The 22,266-nt window shown below is 41.2% G+C and overlaps 1 protein-coding gene across 1 annotated transcript; it reads left to right on the top strand.

The window, feature by feature from the left end:
• The first annotated feature begins 1,695 nt into the window (after positions 1-1,695).
• LOC121780350 lies at positions 1,696-9,372 on the top strand. The gene is made up of 15 exons (XM_042177934.1): positions 1,696-1,756; positions 1,842-1,973; positions 3,619-3,822; positions 3,942-4,123; positions 4,278-4,404; positions 4,479-4,646; positions 5,895-5,991; positions 6,070-6,521; positions 6,659-6,712; positions 6,810-6,892; positions 7,893-7,944; positions 8,277-8,360; positions 8,452-8,495; positions 8,866-8,940; positions 9,016-9,372. Exons 2-15 carry the CDS (start codon positions 1,854-1,856, stop codon positions 9,152-9,154), a joined length of 1,881 nt encoding a protein of 626 aa, XP_042033868.1. The 5' UTR covers positions 1,696-1,756; positions 1,842-1,853; the 3' UTR covers positions 9,155-9,372.
• The last annotated feature ends 12,894 nt before the right edge of the window (positions 9,373-22,266 follow it).

Genomic DNA, 22,266 nt, shown 5'->3' with positions numbered 1-22,266 from the left:
AAACTCTGCATTTTTTAGCAACTGATGGCGAATACACAAAGCAATCATTGGTGATGAAAAGTTAGCATGTCCTCTATCATTACGATGACCTTCACAACTATGGCGTCCCCGCCACTTCCTAATCTCCCACATATCATCATGGGCCATGTGTGTAACAGAAACTTCCCACCGACATTCATTCGCTTTGTCAGCGTCGGTCTCGCTGATAATAGCTGTCCCATCTTCTGTCCTCCCATTAGGAAATTTGCACACAGCATGCCACATTCTTAATTTACTCTCAACCACCCTAAATTGCCGGTGTTGCCTCAGACTCCACATAGTAATAGCAGTCTTCACATGCAGCTTGCTATCAAATTTTGTTCCAGCATTAATCCGATATGAGTGTTCTTCATCCCAGTACATGGTACTGCGTTCATTACCAACTTCAGGTACCTCAGTAGGACCACTTGGCAGTTTGCGAAAATATTTCAACCCAGTGTGAACATATTCTGGAAGTGGTTGTTCACCTTGTACGACGGGTTTATACACTACCTCCTCATCACTAGAGTCAGCACCGGAATCATCACTTAAAATATCATCAGACGATGAGGACGACAATTCTGGATCTGCAAGGTCTCCTCGTACAACATCAACATCAGCATGCTCTTGTACATTCTCTTGAGTATTCAATCCAACATCTGCCAAATCTGCAGCATCTGTTTGCTCATTCATACCGCAATCGATGCTCATAGGTTCAAACCTCGTAGATGATCCAACACCATGATCAACAATTGGTAGGATGTAGGCATTTCCAACAGACGAATACTCAACAAATAATTCAATATGCCGAGTAGAATTTAGAGCCGCATTGAACATATAAAACACACTTTGATCACTGTCAACCGCAGTACATACATAACTCGTACCGGTACCCAAGAAACAATGCCTCCAAGATATTTCGATGAAGTGTTGGTTGGAATCTATTCTTATCTTAGCACATATCATTGCAACTAATTCAGATAATGAAACACATGAATCTAATATGATGGAAGCTCTCGCACGAGGAGGATCATAACAAATGCCCACATGAGGAAGTTGATATATTCTTCCACCCCAATATAAACTCACGAATACTTGCATGATTTCTGCAAAAATATACATACAACAATTAAAGACAATTTTTTTCAATAAACCCTAATATAGTAAGTTTACAATAAATTTATCAGAGACCCTAATAATATGCATATAAACAACAAATAAGGGAGCAATGTTGAAAGATTGAAGGAAACTTACCGAAATACGACGAGAATCGCCAAGAAATCGCCAATTTTTCCCTTCCTCCCTTTCTCTCGTGTAGTCTGCCTATTCTGGCTGGATTTGCAGATTTAAGCAAGTTAGAGACGCATGAGCCTCATGCGTCTCTCTATAAGACGCATGATGCTCATGCGTCGTCGTAGGAATTTAAAAAAAATAAAAGACGCATGAGTCTCATGCGTTTTTAATAGAGACGCATGACGCTCATGCGTCGTTAAAATAAAACGGAAAAAAAGAGAGACGCATGACTCTCATGCGTCTCTATGAAAGACGCATGAGAGTCATGCGTCTCATTAAAAAGAGACGCATGAGGGTCATGCGTCTCTCCTAAATCCGGAACAAAAAAAAATGCAGTACAAACAAGGAATGATATCTTTTGTCTAGTACAAAAGAAGAAAAAACCCCGCATGCAACACATTTTGCGAAAAAAAACCCCTTTTGCTCCAAACCCCTCTTTTTTTGGGTAAATAGAATTTATTTACTGCATTTTCACAGGCAATTTTCAGTTTCCATTTCTTATTTATGATCTCATTTGTTTCAAATTACAGGGAATTGTGGAAATGGGGTCTGCTGGTATTGATGATTCGTCGCAGAAAACGATTGAGCCGGAGTTGGTTGACATTGGGAACAAACTTCTCAGGCGCCCTTCATCAACTGATGACCTACTCATGCTCCTCGATGTATGCGGGTTTATGCGTGTGTTTGGTGAAATTCCTATTTCAGATAGAGAAACTGTTTGTGCAAATGCCTGTTTAATCTCTCAACTCTTGATTTGCTTATTAGTGAAAAAAAATCAAATTTTTGTTCATACGGTTCGTTTTTGAAAGAAATGAAATGAAATTTAGAATATGGATAAGATTGAATAGTACTCCATGCTCAACTTTTCTAAATTTTCATTGCATAAACTTCAAGTTACTAGATTCCCCAATATATACAAGCTATAGATGATTTTACGCTAAGTTGCTAGCTGTAACCTAGTACATGTTCATTAAGACTAAAGCAATCGTACAGACGAAATCTGCATAAAAGTTAATACAGATAAAGCTGAACCAGCTGCACTGTCTTGCAACTTTGATCTCCAGCTTGACTGAAGATGTGCTGAGTTCTGTGTAGTGTTGGAGCTGGAGGCCTTGATTTTATTTGTTCAAGTCTGGAATTAACATAAATCTGATAAGCCTTTGTTTGAGTGATCTTGGAATAAATTTGAATCACTTAAAACTGAAATACCTATGGGCGAAATAAACTATTCTATTCAAATTTTCTGTTTATGACATTGCCAAGGCAACTCATTCATTTAGTTTCTTTTAGTGTTTTATCCCTTCATCATTTCACTGACTGAAACTATGGTCTTATGATTGGATTGATCATTGTGCTGTGCTTCCAATGGTAAAAACTTGTTTGTTGATGTAGTTTATAGTTCCTGGTCGTAGGATACACCTGGAAAGGGCAGACTTAATTGTAAATCATGAAGTTTCTTGGTCTATTGGTTAAAACTGGTGGTAGACACATTTTAGGAGTTGGGTCAACAATTCGTAGAACAAAATGCAGGATGAACTGGGCCTTTATCTTAATGTTCTTATGCATGCTGGAAAACATTTGCTTTGCAAAAACTACAACAGTTTCACAAATGCGACAATTGAAATTTCTGTAATTTAACTTTTCATAGCCTTTCTTTGGGCCCAGGTAAGGTGGGGTTAGCTAGTAGCTACTCAGAAACTCAACATTTCTTGAAATCCTTTTTGTTTTTTGAGGAATTTTTTTTGGGAGTGTTTGGTGCTCTGAAGACAAGAAACTTAGAGTATCTAATTAGGATGGAGGTTATTTTCCTTTTGATCTTGGATGGGAGAAAATATGATGACCTTCATAGCAACAGATGCATTTTTTGATTGATTAACATGGCTATAAGTGAATCAATAAATTATTTGCAAACTTGTTTCCGATATATGTTCTTTATTGAATTCACTTTGAATCAGATCATTCTTTTTTATGCGACACGTCAGTTGCATACCAACCCTTGTGTAATTGATTAGTTAAGTGATCCACCTTTGCTGTTTTTTTCATGCATGAAAAGTTGAAAACTCAGTAGATGTGTAACGAGCTACCTGTTTTACATTTCAAACTGCTCTTTTGAAACATGTGGCAAAAATAAATGTTTTTTTGTTGATTGCTCCCCTCGTTCCCCTGTTTATTTGTTAATAATTGTTAAACAACATATTTCATTGACTTTATTTTCACCCTTAACAACACTATCTCTCCTTCGCTCTTCTTTAAATTTTCATCCTTTTACCAGCTAGGTCGATGTTACTGATAGTCTGTGTAATTTAGGAAGCAGAGACTCTTTTAGCCAAGGTTTGGCAACAGCCTCCCAGGTCTACATGCAAAGCACTTCTTCAGATAATGAAGGCGCTTATTACTGATGAAGTATTGCACAATGATGATTTCAATGTCCAAATTGCAGTTGCATCTTGCTGTAATGAGCTTACCAGGATAACTGCTCCTGAATTCCCTTACGAAGATGATATAATGAGGGTATGAAGATGCAGTCAATTATTTCATGTCTAAATATATACTCAGGATCACACCCTCTTATCTCATCCTTCTATTTGCACAAGCACCCCATACTCTTATTCTGTGTTTGCTGGTGACAGGAAATTTTCCAACTATATATGATTGCTTTTGAGCAATTATCTTGCGAGTCTGGCCGCAATTACTATAGGACTTTGCATATTGTTGAAACTGTTGCAAAAGTAAGATCATCCCTGATTCTGTTGGATGTCGATACTGATGGGCTGGTTGTTGAGATGTTCCGACTTTTTCTTAACAAGATTGGGTAAGTTTTTGGGGGAGTTTCTCTGCTACTATACATGAACTTGAATTTTCTAATTCTGACCTTACTGAATTTATAGGCTGTGTCCATACTATTTCTCATGGTTTTAGTTTCAAACGTATTTTGGTAATCAATAATGATTCTAATTATGGTGAAGGTCAAAAAACTCTTCTGATATCTTCAAATACATGGAAATGATCATGACTATGGTGATAGAAGAAAGTGATGAAATCTCATTTAATCTCCTGAGGCCTCTTCTAGCTAGTGTCAAAATGAAAAATAGGGTAATGATTCCCTCCTCGACTATTTATGCTATGATTATCCCATTTCTTTCTAAACAAGTGCACCTGTGCTTCAGGATATTTTGCCTATTTCATGGGAATTGGGTAACAAAGTCTTTGAAAACTGTGCAACTAAGCTCCAGCGATATCTCAAAGAAGCAGTGAAGGCAATGAGTCTGGAATTTGATGATTATGCTGAAATAGTTGCGTGCATATGCCGTGAAACATACAATGATAATGACATGGTTTGTTCTTATAAACTCTGAATTAAAACTCTGTTCTCATACATTGTTTTGTGTTGATTGAACTAAAGCCACCCTCCTCTTGTTTGTCAGACAATCATTATTTTGAGTCACAAAAAGTGATATGTGGAAAACAAATTGGCTGATGGAGGATCAAATGTTAATGTGTGATGAATGTGATGATTTATTGATCCTTGTTTGGCCTTTTCTCCTAAGTTCAATCATTAAGCTTGCCTTTTATGGCCAGTTTACTGTGACAAGCTATAGTCATTTTTCAGAGCTCGCTTAGCTGTCCTTTACTGTTTTTGAAAATGTCTCCTTCATATTATACTATTACACTGGATACCTTACATTCTTATTACACGACTCCATGATTTAGTATGGAATTTCTCATTTATTTGGTTGGAGACTAGAAAGGAATAGAAGAATGGTAGAAAGATGCAAGATTTGTGAAGTAAAAGACGGATTAACTGCTTTCTTTTATATGCCTGAGTCTCAAAATTTCCTTCTACTACAACTTTTCTTTTGGTCGCATACTGCAATCTCTATTCCTTAAGAGAACAGCTATCTTACCTTCTAGTCAAAACTCATTTTGTTCAAGTCTTTACTCTTTAGATATTCATTACCTCATCAAACTTGAATGTGATGCAAACAACTTGTTATAGGCACTTGTTTAGCATGAGAAACTGGAGGACGATTGGTAATCAGAAAAATGCTATTCCATTTCCCAACCAGTCTTCAGATGTTCTATATGACATGAAACTGATCAGCTTGGGTCTGGGATATCTAAGGAACTTATGCAAATAAGTTTGGAAACTGGACAGTAAATTAGAAGGATGTTCTTTGAATGAAGGCATTATGAACTCAATTGGGTAACAGAAAGAGTAGCTTTCAAAAATATGAAAATTGAATAGGGAATCTAAAGATAAACTTCTTGAATGACATACTCAAGAACATCTACAGTTCCTGTAAGACTGCCAATTCAAAAAAATTCCCTATTTCTGTGGTTATTTATGGTACCATTCTCTAAATCATCTGATACCTTGTCATGTATTGGCACTCTTCTATATGATTGCTGTCTGAAGGTAAATGCGCTTATCTGATATCTGGGAAAATTCAAGATTAACCAATAAATGTTCTCTGTGGAGTTGTATGCTTATAACTTATAAGTTCCAAACAATTACCTTACCTTTTTTCTCTTCCATTAAAAAGTTCATCTGTTATTTTGTTGATGTTTTATTTGTCAATCAGGTATCAAAGGAGGTATCACCTGCTGCTGGTGTGGCATCCCAAACAGATCGAATTTCCAAGGCTGTGAAAGATATTTGTTCTCTGCAAACTGATGATGGTAATGTAACTAAGTTGGACAGTGAAAATTTGTTGGAAGCAGTAAAAGACTCTCATCAGATTATACTATCGGACGCAGATACAGGTGCTCTTAGAAAGAGAAGGAGGAAGCCTAGTCCCGCGTTAAGACCCAAAGAGGATGAACATACTATGGGAACCGAAGATAGCTATTCCCATGAAGGATCTCCAGGGTATAATGTGGAGAAAAAAGACTTAGCTTTGATGTCAGAACGGGGACACTCAAGCATGTTAAGCAATTCATTGCGAAAAAAGAAAGATTCTTTTAGTGAACCCAGTCTTGCAAAAAATGGTCAGTCTCATAAGAAAAAGAGTATGGTTAATCAGCACAAGGACCTGGAGTTTACATCGACATTGAAAAGCAAAATCTTGAAAATGAAAGAGAGAGGACATGATGCACCAAAGAAGACTGGTAAAAGGGTTATTGCTGGATCAAGTAAGATGAGGGTGGAAAAGAAGGGAGGTGTAATTGGTGACGCAAGCAAAGAAGAAAAACATCAGCTTTCACCTCAGGTACTGTTTGTGAGAAATTAAATTATTTCCCATGAATATGTACACAGAGATGCTGCATGATAGGTCATTATTTGTCTTGTGTTTGATGAACTTTTCCCGTTCAACTATGTCCAATTGTTTTGGAATAATTTATGCAGATGCGGGGATCTCATATGTCTAAACCTGCAAAAGCCAATTTGGAAAAGGATAAGGTACCATCATGTTCTATCGTAAAATATGGTGTTAATTTAAAACATCCTTGGAGATGCATAATTTTTTTTAATATATTTCCAATACACTTCCATTCAGAAGAAGTCAGGAAAGCCACGTGTGGATTTTGGAGAAGAGTTAATCAGTTTAAGGATACAAGTGTGGTGGCCAATGGATGAAATGTAAGTACGGCATGTTAAACTATATCTTTCTGGTAGTTGGTTTCATTGAGTTCTTGCTTCAGACGAAATGGGCATTATTTTAAGTTATTCAGGTTTGGCCTTAAAATGAACCTCATTTCTTGTGTCCTAAGTATTTCTATTTTAGACCCTCTCAAAAACAAAAGTATTTATGCGGTAGAAAATTCCCCAAAAGTCACCACCATACCATACTTTCGTATAACTTTTCTTGCTTCTAAAAGTTCAATAAGTGATCTTATCTTCGATTGTTTTGAAATTGTTGTTTCAATTTATTCATAATTGTCCCTAAAAATACTAAGATGATGTAATAACATTAACACATGTTTTTGGATTTAATTGGATGGTTGGTCACTAAGAAAAATGAGCACCACTGTTCTCTTAGATATGCTCTATGTCTCCAGATTTTATTGGATGGTACTGGTTGGTCACTAAGTTTTGTCGTGTACTTGCAACTGTTTAGGAAATGAACAGTGGTGCCCGTTGTCTAATAAAGATGTTGGAAGTTAGACACTTCTTAAAGACTGTGATTAAGTTCAAAATTGTCCTGAAAGGCATCAAAAACAGGTGAACTGTTGCCTATCTCAGATAATGAAGTCCCTTTGTCTTACCTGTCCACAACACACACTTGCTGTCTTGCATGCGACTTAGAAACCAGAGTTGTTCCTTCCCAATTGAGAGAAGCTTCGCTTAGGAAGCTAGACTAATAGGATGAAATAACTTTTCTAAATATAGAAGTTGGTTGCTCTGTTGGTATCACTGGTTAGATTTAGTTTTCATTTTACTGGTTTGTTATATCATGATGAGATCCTCAGAATAAATATCAGGGTATTCTGCATCATCTTTGTGGTGGTTCTGCAGTCCTAGAAAATACCAAGTTTTAGTTTTAGTTCACACAGCCAACGTCTTCATAGTTTTGGATTTTAGATATGCTTCATCTGGAAAATACCAAGATTTTCTCACATTTAGCTTTCATAACATGCAGGTTTTATCCAGGCACTGTTAAAGCTTTTGATCCTGAAACAAAGAAACATGAGGTGACGAGACTTCCTTCTTTCATTTGCCGTCTGTACCATACTCAAGCTTCCATCTCCAATACTACTTTTTAATGTGGGTTATAGGCACTAAATCCTACTAGTACTTTTTCATAGCTTTAAATTCGTGGGCATATAGGCATTAAAGCCTCAGATTGTTTAAACCATGGAAAAGGCAATACCTTTGTTTCCTACTACTTACGTCAACTTGGGCAGAAACTTTATCTTAGTAGGGATACTACACTTGCTGCTACATCATGCATTCGTCCTCATGCCTCTGTTTGTCGCTCTCACTTATATTTCTATTTGTAACACATCTAGTTATGTTCTTACAGGTTTTGTATGATGATGATGAAATAGAGCTCTTGAATCTGAGAAAAGAAAAATGGAAACTGTTTCGTGACGAGCAGTCTCCACAAGTAAGATTTCTTGTCATATTATTTTTCATCCTCTTATGTTTAAAATTTTTTGTTGTGTTGCGGATGTAAAAGTTTGACAAAATCGTTACAGAAACAAGTAACCGGTCATTCATCTCCATCCAGAGAGCTTACCAAGTAAGTTTAATCAAAAGAAATTTAATATGAACTTCTTAACCTTAGAATGCTTTTCATGCCCGCATCCTCAAACTATATTGTTATTGTACGTGGTGTGTGAAAAATCTTCTTATCTATGTTCAATGTTAAGCCAGGAGATATAAGAAATTCTGACGTAGTGTTGCAATATTTAACTACCAAACGTCGAGATTTAGGAACCTTTCTATATCAGTCTGGGTATCTTTTCTTCCTTAAGCATTGATCTTAGATGGGGAGTCCAATTGGCATTCTCCACTCAGCATTATCCTAAACCTTGAACTCTGATAAAACTTTCCATCTTTTCAAATTTATGGAAACAAAAAAAACTGATCTGTTTTATGATCTCAATCAGGACTAAAGAAAACAAAAAAAGAAAAGCAGACACGTTGAAGAAACAGCAACAGCATGCTGCCTCATCATCTAAAAGGTTAGTTTTTCGTTACGAGCTTCGAAGCCTTCAGGTCAGATAGCAATCCCTTAATGGTGACATTTCTCCGTTCAGATTAAAAGGGGAAGCCCTCAGTAAATCCAAAGACACTACTTCACCTGACTTTCATCAAGCCGTGGCTGAATTTGACGAAGAGACTTGTGAAACTAACATCTCAGCAATGGATGGTGGGGAGAATCTTGTGAGCAAGTAAGGGTCAGAACGATCAAGGAAACAAAGGGCAGCCACATCCAAGAAATGCACGAAGTGATCAACCTCGACGTTGGTTCTTGATGTTCATGCATATACCATGTTGAAGGATTTCATGGATTTATGATCATGTATAACCTTTCCTTGTCAGGATACAATGGCTAGACACAACAATAGCACATGAAGCTTCAAGTAGTGGGCTTGTTTTGATTGTTACTTTAATCCCCTAGAGTTGGGTAATGCTTTTTTTATTTTCGTTTGACCACAGGTGTTCCAAACCTGCCTTCGGTGGATTCAGATTACCTTCGGTGGATTCAGATTAATCCTACTCGACCGGGCTTGCGGATTAAGGCTGAAAGTCAGCCCGCGGGTGGTGGGGTTTGAACCCGTGACCTCAAGGTCATCACAGCTCTCCGTTGCCAACTGCGCTACAACCCGTTGGTATCTTAAACAATTTTTTAATCTTCAAATATATAGTGTTGTTTCGTCCACATATAATTTGTTTGACTTGAATAATGTACTAATGATTTATTAGAATTCAAAAATTTTGAGAAACGATTTCACATATTATCAAAAATCAACAATTTATAAATTATCAACACACTTTGTTTTATGATAGGCTATATCATGTGAAGCATTTACACACGTTGCTTTCATGGTTTCCATTTTCTTTGGGTTCGATCAATAGAATTGGTTCAAATTTAAAGCTTAGATATTATTGTGTCAGTTATTTTTCAATTCCAATCTAGATATATTGATGGGTCAATTAAATTTAGCCTATCATTGATGACCTAGATAACACGAGTATAAATTTATGGGATTTCATTCTAAAATCAATTGGAGTTAGGAGTTTGTTTGAGTTCTCTTTTTACATGTGATATTGTTATAGTTATTTTTGTTTCATTTGGCAACAATCACAACTGCCCCTCAAACTCTGTTCGGTATCATGGAATTGAACTTGCGGAATTGAAATTGGAACTTTGAATTGCTTATACAATGTTTGGTATAACAAAAATTTTGAATTTATAATTAAATTATACTAATTTCAATTCCTCTCAATTCCACAATTTGAATCAATATCAAAAGCATGCAAATGTAATATTTGCTTAGAGCATTCACAATGGCTCGGACTAGTAAGATTCGCTTAGGCCATCCACAACGCTGTTCCTATACCGTTCCTTAAACTACTATTTGAGGGCCCCACTGTACTATTTTACTTCATTCCTTAACTAAGGAACAGAACCTGCAACCCTCCGTTCCTTAACCGTTCCTTAAATTACTATTCATTCAATTTCATTTTTTATTTTTATTTCCAACTCAATTCAATTAAAAAAACACACTTTAATAAAAAACACACACACTTTATTAAAAAACACACAACATTAAAACAAAGTTACAACTTAAACTTAAAAAAATTAAAAAGCACACAATTAAAATCCTAAAAACGGATACAAAAAATAAATAAAAAATAAAAAAATAGGAGTATTTATAGAGTAAATAAATTTAAAAAATAAAAAAAAATTAAAAAACGGATACAAAAAAACGGTCATAATACCGTTGCAAATTTTTTTTTTTTATTAAATTCGAATTAAAAAAAAAAATTAATTATTGCGTCAAAAAACGAAACCCACTCGCGGGGCAGCGAGTGGGCTTCACGCGACGAATGGGAGGCCGCCACGTCGCCTCGGCGCATGGCGGAACGGGTCGTGCCACGGCAACGACCCACGGCACGGCATAGGCACGGATCGGCGACGGTTCGGAGGCTGCAACGCTGGTCCTTGGCGGGACCGTTCCGGCGGCACGACATCGGCACCGCAATGCTCCAGCGTTGCGGATGCCCTTAGAACATCCACAATGGCTCGGACTAGTGGTTGTCACATCAACAATTCTTAGTTCGACCATTCCTTCTGCAGTGGTTCGGACTAATATCTACCCTATCAATTAAAACTCATTTTTCATTTAATTTTTAATATTAATTGTTTTTTATTTTTGTTTTCATTTGCCAAAATACAAAATATATTATATTAAACACAATAAATTTAAACAAACACCTACATTACTTAATTAAAAAAAATACATTACTATTTTTTTTTAAAAAATACATTACTAAATTTTAAAAACCTACACTACTCTAATATCTAAATCCAACTTCTTTTTCAAATTCTTGATCCTCTTTTCATACCTCTGGCGCGTGTCTGGATTAGTGGCATTGTCACGGATGGTGGTCGCGTCAATTAGCAACCTATAGTCGTAACTCTCGCGAAAGTCACCGAACTCAACGAGCACTAAGGCCACGAGTGCAAGCGGGGAGCCGATCCAGACGCGGTCGCCTTCCCTTTGGCATGGGCTTTGGCAGTCTTGTTGCCAACGGGACGCCTAAAGTAGACGTTGGCATACTGGAACTCCTTTCCGGCTCAGCGTTGAGATCCATAGGTGTCTAGAAAAAAGAAGTATTTTGGGCAGATATGGAGTCTAATACTCCTTTATCTGCCATTACTTGTCACTAGTTTTCTTTTTAGTCCATCCACCAATACTTGCCGTACTTACCTTTTCTACTCTTAGTAATGTAACCGACATTCCATTAACCCATTCTCATTTTATTACTATAAAACTAATACTCCCTTCGTCCCAAGGAAGATGACTCCTTCCTTGGGCGGCACAGGAATTTATGCAACTTTATTTTGTATGTTAAGTAAGTGGAGAGAGTAAAGTAAGAGAGAAGGAATAAAATAGAGATAAAGCTGTTTACATTTTTAGTAATGTGTCATCTTGATTGAGACAAACTAAAAAGGAAAGTGAGTCATCTTTAATTGACGGAGGGAGTACTACTCTGTCCCATTAAAAATAAAATGTTTTCCTTTTTGGATTATCCAATTAAAAATGAAATGATCATTTCTACATTTTCATATCTTTTATTTAATTCTCTCATCATTAACTAAATAAAATCTAGTACCGAAAAGCAAATGTTTTATTTCTAATGGGACGGATGGAGTATATAAAACTAAGACCCATCTTTCACTAACTTTTTCAACTTACTTTCCATTACATTTCTTAAAATCTGCGCCTGCCGCCGAATCAACTTGTGCCAAGTATTGGAGGACGAATGGAGTATATATGGATGGATGTAGTACTCCCTCCGTCCCTGAAAAGTATAAACTAGTACTCCCTCCGTCCCACTCAAGATGACCACATTCTTAAGTGACACGGGATTTTAGTAAGAGTTATTAGGTGGAATAAAGTAGAGAGGAAAAATGTAATTAATATTTTAATGAGGAGAGAGGAGAGATGATGTTATTTTCAAAATTGAAAAGTGGTCATCTTGATTGAGACAAACAAAAAAGGAAAGATGGTTATCTTGAATAGGACTGAGAGAGTATTTCCTTTTTAGTTCGTCCTGAAAAGTATGAATTTTCTAATTTTGAAAACTCATATTTCTCTAATGATGTGAAATCCATTCTCCACTAATTATACTTTAAAAATATTTTACTTTTGTTCTCTCTATTACTTTTTCAATTATGCATTAAAATAAGTGTCCAATCAAATGTTTATAAACATTGAATTCCACAAATCTGTTAAATAAATAAAAGTGATGCGATGTAGGCCCAAGTAATAAAATTGGTGAATTCCAGAAAAGCAAGAGTGGGATCTATCTAGGGTTTTGTAGAATAAAATTGCACCAAAATAGTAGACGCTGCTGCGTTTCCTGCTCATCCCCTTAGGGCACTCACAATGGGGCGCCCGATGGCACGCATTTGTAGAATAAAATTGCACCAAAATAGTAGACGCTGCTGCGTTTCCTGCTCATCCCCTTAGGGCACCCACAATGGGGCGCCCGATGGCACGCCCGATGCGTGCCATCGTCCTCGGGTGCCCGTCTTAGGGGGCGCCCTACGCCCACGCCCTAAGCTTCGGGCGCGGAAGAATCGCGGACGATGGCCTATCGTCCGCGCCATCGGGCACCATTGTGGGCGCGGACGATGACACACGTTTTTTATTTTTTTTTAATGTTAAATTCGAAAATTTTGTATAAATACCCCTTACCCCACCTTCATTTGTAACATTTCATTTCACGATTCCACTCTCGAAACTCACATTTACTACAAAATGGATTCAAGTCCCAATAGTCCGATGTTTAGTGGTGATGCGCGTTGGCCGGGTACAGAACCTGATGAATATCGGCTGTTTGATGCTAACACGCAGTACGATCCCGAATTCAGTATGGATTCGTACGGTTTGTCTGACACGGAGCTGTCTCCAAACCGACACGTCGCCCCCTCCCGCCGCGCCGCCGACGCCACACCATCCGCCGCCGCTGCCGCTTCCGCCCCCGCAAAAAAGAAGCGGATCCGGCAACGAGCGAAGAGTACGCCCCCGGCCGTACAAACTACCAGTCGGATGAAACCCTCGTCTTAGCGAGGTGTTGGGTGGATATATCGGAGGACCCGATATTCGCTAACAACCAAAAGCAGCTCGCGTACTGGAGCGCATCGCTGAGCGCTACAATGAGGCGAAGCCGCTGAGCACGTACAAGTGCCAACGGGAGCAGCTCCACAAGCACTGGGATCAGGTGAAGAAGCAAGTCAACCTGTTCGCGGCGGAGTACGAGAAGTGTGCGAGGGAGCAGGGGAGCGGCGAGAGATTGAGCGATGTGCGCGATAAAACGTTGTTGTCGTACCAGTCTCTGTACGGCGACTTCAAGCATTTGGGCATCTGGGTGCTTTTAAGGGACAAACAGAAGTTCCAAGGCTGGATTCTGCACACCGGTGCGACAAAGAGGACGAAGACCACCGCCGCTGGTGGTTACACGAGCAGCGACAGCGGAACTCGTCCGGAGGACCTCAATCGGATGTACACGGAGGAGGAGAGTTCCGACACACCGATGTCCTCCCGGCGTCCCATAGGCGTCAAGGCTGGGAAGAACAAGGGGAAGGCGACGGCGACATCATCCTCGACCGCCGCCACCCCATCGCCGATCCCGGTCCCGATCCCGACCCTGACGACCGCCACGTATGAGTCGTTGGCAACAACCTAGATGGCGAAGACATTTTTGCAGACGTACAAGGCCCTCGCGAAGTGTACGGACGCTGCCCAAGCCGAATATCTCCGGGGTTGATCGATGAGTTGTGCCGGAAGTTGGGAATTGCGTAGATTAACCAACTTGAATCTTGTAACTTTTATTTAATGAATGCAGTCTTCGCCGGTTTTTAGCTACTCGTTGTGTTTTTTAATTAGTTTGCATTATATATTTGAAAATATTTAAATTAATTAACTAAACAATATAGGGCGCGCCTTAGGGCGCCCCACTGCAGGTGGGAGGGTAGGATGATAAGTGGGAGAGTAGGGGGATAAAAATGATGACGTGCCGGTGTATAGGGCGCGCCTTAGGGCGCCCTATTGCTAATGGCCTTATTCCGCAGGTACATTAATCACTTTTTATCTCGCAATTTCTCTTGTTATTTCGTTCCTTTTTCTCTGTTGTGATCTTATTTGTTTGTTCTGCTTATTACGTTGATCCTGTTATTTGTATTTTTCCCCTAACTTGTTTAGATTGATCTGGATTTATTCTAGAAATATTGATCCTCTGAGATTCAAATCGTTCGTATCTGAATTTGATTTGAACTCGGAGCTGAATTTTCACTTACAATTTGCTGATTTGTATTTTTTGCACATTGCAGTTTATTTAATTAGAGGCTGCAAGAATGTCTGGTGATGGGGTACGTACTAAACAAGTCCAATAGCAGTGACGGCCCATCAGCCCAAAGCCCAAGGAAGAGTATCAGTTCGGCATTACCAAAGAGTTCGGCCCCAGCCTACAGCTCGGTAAAAGCCGACCAATCAAGCTCTACTCTCAGATCGGCAAAAGCTGCTCGGCAATAGTTCAGCAGTTCGGTCTCAGTATTCGACCGAACTGGGAGATAGTGGACTCATGCAGAACCTCCACGACCTCCACTACACGATCTATTTAGTGGTGTCAACTCATGCAGGATCTCATGCAGGATAGCGGACCAAACAAAGAGATAGTGGACCCATGCAGGATCTCATGACCTCCACGACATCCACGACCTAGTTAGTGGTGATGCAAGCCACGATCTTAGTTCAATGTATAAATAGAACTTAGATCAGATAGACTAAGGGAAAAAAAAGCTCTCTAGACATCAAATATCATATAGCAAGTCTGTATTTGTAAGCTGTAAACCAGATCAAGCAATACAATCTTGCCCTCCTTTCTTCCCGTGGACGTAGATTTACCTCAGTAAATCGAACCACGTAATTCCTTGTGTCGTGATCTATATTTTTACCCGCATTTATTACTATCAAAAATTCGTCCAACCATCACTGGCGCCGTCTGTGGGAAACAGAGAACCAAATTTGTGATAAAGCGAATTTTTGACCCTTTTTCCACCCCAAAAAAAAAAAAAAAAAAAAAAAAATGCATACCAGATCACGTAACACCCATAATACCGTTCGTGATAACCATGAGGAAGCTAGTCCAGCCCGCAGGTCTGGAAAACAGCCTCGGGAGAAATCTACTTCCAGTTCTCACGGAGAAGGAACAAGCCGCTCAAAGACTCATCGCACCGAGTCTTCCCAGCAGCCCGATTTGAACGAGGCTGTCAAGTTGTTTTTGGCCGAGAAGCAGGAAGAGTTCTTAATTTTCCTGCAAAAGGGCCAAAAGCCGGAGACGAAAACGGTGGATTCTCCCTCCTCATCCAGACATGAAAGTCACTACCGCAGTAGTGCCGTGTCTTCCAGGAAGAAGAATCCTCAACCCCGACATGTTCTTGTTCCTCCTCGGTACCGGAATCACAGGAGAACTCCATCTCCTCCATACCGAAGAGATGTCGGGTTCGCCATGTACGGAGCATTGAAGACTCCGTTCTCGGACGATATCACCCGAACTCCCTTGCCACAGAACTACCGAACTCCGTCGATGACTTATGACGGGTTAGTGAATCCTCATGACTTCCTGGGACGCTATCAGTATAACATGGCGAACCAGGGTCTCAATGAGGTCCATATGTGCAAGCTGTTTCCCGAGCTGCTTATCGGGAACGCAAGAAGGTGGTTCGATAGCCTCCCCCAAGGCAGCATTAGATCTTACCGAGATCTAATGGATGCTTTCCACAGGAGGTTCTTTCAGAAAGCGGAAGCCCGAATCACTTCGGCTCAGCTGCTTTCTATACGTCAAGGTCGCGACGAAAAGATCAGCGACTTTATGACGAGATTCCACAAGGAATGCCTACAAGTAGATGATCTCAATGATCTACTTGTCATTTCGGCATTCCAAAATGGAATCCTGCCCGGAGCTCTCTACAGAAAGCTCGTGGAATGCAGTCCGCAAACAGCTTAAGAGATGTGGGACATTGCGGACCAGTTCTCCCGTGCCGATGAGGCAGACCGTCGCAAACGGTCTTTAGACAGCTCATCCCGAGGAGACAGGAGGAAGCCCGATCATAGCGATCAGGGACATCCTCGCCGAACTCCTTTTGGCGATCAGGGACATCCTCGCCGAACTCCTTTTGAAAGGATTCAAAGGACTCCGGTGCAAGACCGATTGGGGCCACGTCTCAATCCTGAGAAGCCGCCCGCTCAGTTCGTACCATTGAACAAGTCGAGAGCGGAAATTTTCGAACTGCATTCCGATATGTTCGAAAAACCAAAGCGGATGACGAAATCGGCCGCGCGTCGACCTCAGGATCAATATTGCTCCTTCCATCAAGACCACGGTCACGATACCGAGGAGTGCCGACATTTGGCTGCAGGTATTGATGCTCTTGTGAAAGCAGGGACGTTAAAAAAATACCAAAGCAAGCAGCCGAAAAAGAACAAAAAGCAGAGAGGTGCGAACTGCGCTCCTCAGGATCCGAAAAAGCAACAGGACCCCGAAGACGATGACGAGCTGCAATATGATGGAGTAATCCTGACTATTGATGCTCTCCCTGCCGGGAAGACTAAATCGTCCCTGAAGTCAGAGCGCAGAGGCTTCAATCGAGAGGAGCCAACGCATAAAAGGCTGAAGCAGGACGAAGTGATTACATTTTCAGATGCAGATCCCGTCCCGGCCATCTCTCCTCATCAAGACGCTATTGTCATCCAAGCCGGAGTGGCAAACAAACTGATCCACAGAGTGTTTGTGGATACCGGAGCGTCAGTCAGCATTCTTTTTAAAGAATGTTTCGATAAACTAGAAGTGGATCCAGCTCGGCTCAGTCCGGCTCCACTTCCTCTGAAAAGTTTCGCCCAGGAGGACACCCGCCCTGAAGGTATTATCAGCCTTCCGATCACGGTGGGAAAAGCGCCTACAAGCTCCAGTACGATGATCGAGTTCTTTGTGGTAAAAGCTCGGTCCCCATACAACATCATCTTGGGAAGAGACTGGCTCAACGCAGTTCGGGCCGTTTGCTCTACTTATCACCTCACCATCAAGATCCCCACTAAAGGTGGGATAGCGGTCATCCGAGGTGATCAAAAGAGAGCAAAAGAGTGTCTGCAGATTGCGCTTAAAAGTGCCGAGCAATCAGATCGGCATCATCAAGCATAGCAATCACAGCAGCCGGAGTCAGAGGCAAGCGAAATGACCGAAGTCACACCAGAGTCGAACTCAATGACCGTTCAGTTATACGAAGATGATCCATCCAGAACGGTCAAGATCGGTTTCGCGGGAACGCCTCTACTCCGGGAAAAGACCATCCAGCTCCTCAAGGAGTACAAAGATGTCTTTGCATGGTCTCCGTTGGACATGACCGGAGTGCCCCCTGAGGTAATCACTCATCGGTTAAATATTGATCCTTCAGTCCGGCCTATAAAACAGAAGCAAAGACTCTTTGCGGCAGAAAGAAATCAAGTCATCCATGACGAAGTCCGCCAATTACTGAAAGCGGATGTATTATTCGAGGTGAAATATCCTTCTTGGGTGGCCAATCCTGTGATGATCAAGAAAAAAGAAGGAGGATGGCGGATGTGCATAGATTTTACCGATCTAAACAAGCACTGTCCTAAAGATTGCTATCCCCTTCCGAATATAGATAAAAAAGTAGAAGCTTTGATCGGCTTCGAAATTTTCTGTTTTCTTGATTTATACAAAGGATACCACCAAGTTTTAATGGATGAGAATGATGCTTCAAAAACGGCTTTCATTACTGACTTCGGCATCTTTGCTTATAAAAAGATGCCATTCGGTTTAAAGAATGCCGGAGCCACATATCAAAGGATGGTAGATAAGCTTTTTCGGCATTTGATCGGAAAAGAGGTTGAAGTGTATGTTGACGACATAGTCGTCAAAAGCAGAAGCACTTCGGAGTACGAAGACAACCTCAAATCCACCCTCGACGTGCTCAAAAAAGCCAACCTCAAACTCAATCCCCAAAAATGTACCTTTTTGGTAGATTCGGGAAAGTTTCTGGGTTGTTGGGTTTCAAAGGACGGACTCAAGGCAAATCCCTCAAAAGTTCAAGTTGTTCAGAACATGGCGATGCCGAAGTCCATACATGATGTGCAAAGGCTAACTGGATGTCTAGCCGCACTGAATAGATTCCTTTCCCAAGCAGCCAAAAAGCAACTGCCGTTCTTCAAAGTGTTGAAAAAGGCACCAAAGTTTGAGTGGGGAGCCGAGCAGAAAAAGGCTTTTGACGAGCTCAAAAGTTATTTAGCCAAGCTTCCAATTCTCTCTGCTCCAACAGATGCCGAAGTGATATTCTTATACTTAGCGGCATCAGATCAAACCATTAGCGCGGTGCTTGTACGAGAAGAAGGCCTAAAGCAGCTTCCCATCTACTTTACAAGCCGAGCATTAAGATGTCCAGAAACAAGGTATCAACCTCTGGAAAAAATTGCTCTGGCGTTAGTAAATGCAGCAAGGAGACTGCGGCCATACTTCTATGCTCACAAGGTATGCGTCTTAACCGATCTGCCACTTCGGCAAGTTTTGACCAAGCCAGAAGCATCAGGCAGAATCGCCAAATGGGCCATAGAGTTGGGAGAACACTCAATCGAATACCTACCTCGGAAAGCCATCAAGGGACAAGCCTTGGCAGATTTTCTTACAGAGGCAAAGTTCGATCAAGTAATCCCTGTCATTGCCGAACAGAAAAATTCTGCCAATACCGAACTAGCACAGCCCCTGGAATCCGAAGTAGAGCCGCCGGATTGCTGGAGCGGATTCGTAGATGGAGCTTCGAATAAAACGGGAAGTGGAGCTGGTATTCTACTTATCGCTCCCGACGGACACGAGGTAACTTATTCACTTCGGTTCTTGTTCCCAACCACTAATAACGAAGCCGAATACGAAGCTCTCCTTGCCGGACTCCAGCTAGCGCAAAGTCTATTTATCAAGTCTCTCAAAATCCATTGTGATTCACAAGTCATAGTGAATCACCTGTTGGGTACAAGTGAAGCCCGTGATGAGAGGATGAGGAAATACTTGGACAAAGCGCAAAGCATTAGCCGAAGTTTCTCTTATTTTCGGATAATCCGCATTCCCAGAGCGGAAAACAGCCGAGCAGATACTTTAAGTAAGTTAGCCTCATATCCAAGCTCAAAGGTGGAGGAATTGATGCACCGAAGCATTGATGAAGCTGAGGTACATTCAGTAGCCAGCTCGCCGAACTGGATGACGCCGATCTTACAGTATCTAGATCAAGGACAACTGCCTGAGGATAAGAGAGAAGCTCGGAAAATCACATGTCGAGCACTTCGGTACGAACTTCATGGAGGAGTCCTATACAGAAAGTCCTACCTTCAGCCGTTATTGCGATGTGTAGGGCCAGAAGAGACGGACTACATCCTTAGAGAAGTTCATGAAGGATCTTGCGGTAGCCACATCGGAGCTAGAGCTTTAGCTAAAAAAGTTTTGAGATGGGGGTATTATTGGCCAACTTTGGTACAAGAAGCAGTGCAGCTCGTCAAGACATGCACGAAGTGCCAAATCCATGCAAATATCCCAAGGATGCCGCAGACCGATCTATATGCTATGCAAAGCCCTTGGCCTTTTATGCAATGGGGCATAGACATAGTAGGACCACTACCACAAGCTCCTCGACAAATGAATTTCCTTATCGTTGCCGTGGATTACTTTACAAAGTGGGTAGAGGCTGAACCATTAGCTACGATAACGAGCTCGAAGGCATTGGATTTCGTCTGGAAGAACATAGTGTGCCGATTTGGCATACCCCACGTCCTCATTTCGGATAATGGGACTCAGTTCACCGACAAGACATTCAAGAATTGGTGCCAAGAGCTGAATATTCAACAGCGGTTCACTTCGGTCTCCCACCCACAAGCAAACGGACAAACGGAGGTAACAAACCGTATCTTGGTGAAAGGGTTAAAAGCTCGGTTAGAACAAGCCAAAGGACAATGGGTAGAAAATCTCCCTCAAGTCCTATGGTCCTACCGAACTACACCCAAAACCTCCAACGGTGAAACTCCGTACAGTCTGGTGTACGGCACTGAAGCCGTGATTCCGGTTGAGATCGGCGTACCCAGTCCCCGAACTCTAAATTTCTCCTCAGAAATGAATGATGACGGACTGAGAGCCGAACTAGATCTGGCCGAAGAAAGAAGAGAATTGGCCTGCATAAAAGCAGCCAAGTACAAGGAGCAAGTAGCCCGGTATTATAACCAAAGGGTGAAAAAGCTGCAATTTCAAGTGGGAGATCTCGTCTTGAGAAACAACGAAGTAAGCCGAGCAGAAAAGCTGGGCAAACTCGAACCCACATGGGAAGGTCCATATCGGGTGTCAGAAGTCCTCGGCAAAGGGTCTTACAAATTGACTCACGTGTCAGGAGAACAAGTACCCCGAACATGGCACATTTCCAACCTCAAGAAGTTCCATTTGTAAGAGACAGTCCGGTCAGTCAGTCTTGTGTCTAGTTCGGTCCTAGAGGTATGTGCTTTCTTTGTTTTTTACTTGTTCTTTGTGCTTGTTTTATAAAAGTTTAAAATCTTGTTCGTCCTTTTTATTTGTCTATGTGCGTTTTGTCTGTCTATGTGCGTGTCGTCTCTTACAAATGTTACTGAGGTATCTTGTTCTTCGAAGGCTGATCCCCTTTTTAGAACATATATAAGCCAACGATTGTGAGTCCAAGCTTCTAAGGAGGATACAAGACCACAATTCAGCTTAAGAAACAAGCAGTTCGTCTGAAACGAACTGCAACAAAGGGAAAGTCCGATCCACGCGATAAAACTCGCCGAATTAGGACAAGGGAAAGTCCGATCCCCAAGTTAGGACAAGGGAAAGTCCGATCCGAGCGATAAAACTCGCCAAATTAGGACACAAGCTTAGTCCGGTCAAAGAAATTTACTTCATAAGACCAAAGACGAGTCCGGTCAAAGAAGTTTACTTCATAAGACCAAAGACGAGTCCGGTCAAAGAAGTTTATTTCATAAGACCGAGGACCAAGTCCGGTCAAAGAAGTTTACTTCATAAGACCAAAGACGAGTCCGGTCAAAGAAGCTTACTTCATAAGACCGAGGACGAGTCCGGTCAAAGAAGTTTACTTCATAAGACCGAGGACGAGCACGATGAAAATTTTTCGCTGAGCTGTAAATACGCAGTGATAGAAGCGAAATGAAGATTTCATTTATTAAAACTTGTTCGGCATATAATTCTGCTGCCCTACGAGAAGGCGTTACGCCATTACAAAGGACTATTCTACTGTCCATGGTTGCTAAAGTTGAGCCATCTATTCACAAAATCCTCGTGAAGCCGAGTTCGGCCGTTCCGAGCAGTTGAAGAATAAGTAGGTGGACGAGCTGCTCTGATCGATCTACCGCCTCTTCCCTGAGTCCGGGAAGTTCTGGCACCTCGGCGGCGAAGAGTCTCTTCACGAAGCATTTGTTGATCTTGCTCACTCATAGTCACCGCTCCTCTGCGAACTTCAGTCCGTCCTCGTCTTGACGTCTCCGGTTGTTCCTGAGTTCGTTGCTGACTTGGAGTAGGGTTTTGAGCAAGTGAATCAGAGGTTTGAGCTGGAGTGCGAGCATCTGTTGGCGGGAAATGCCTAAGGAATCTCTCGATTGAGGGACGCCGAGAAAGAATGATGTCGTACCGAGAAGCCCAGCGCCGCAATGATTTCACGACTTGTTGGCAAGCCGAGCTCTCCAGCGCATTGTTCC

Source organism: Salvia splendens, chromosome 19 (genome assembly GCF_004379255.2).
Source record: "Salvia splendens isolate huo1 chromosome 19, SspV2, whole genome shotgun sequence".
NCBI lineage: Eukaryota > Viridiplantae > Streptophyta > Magnoliopsida > Lamiales > Lamiaceae > Salvia > Salvia splendens.
Note: the sequence above shows the minus strand (reverse complement) of the source record. Positions and strands in the feature narration are given on the sequence as shown.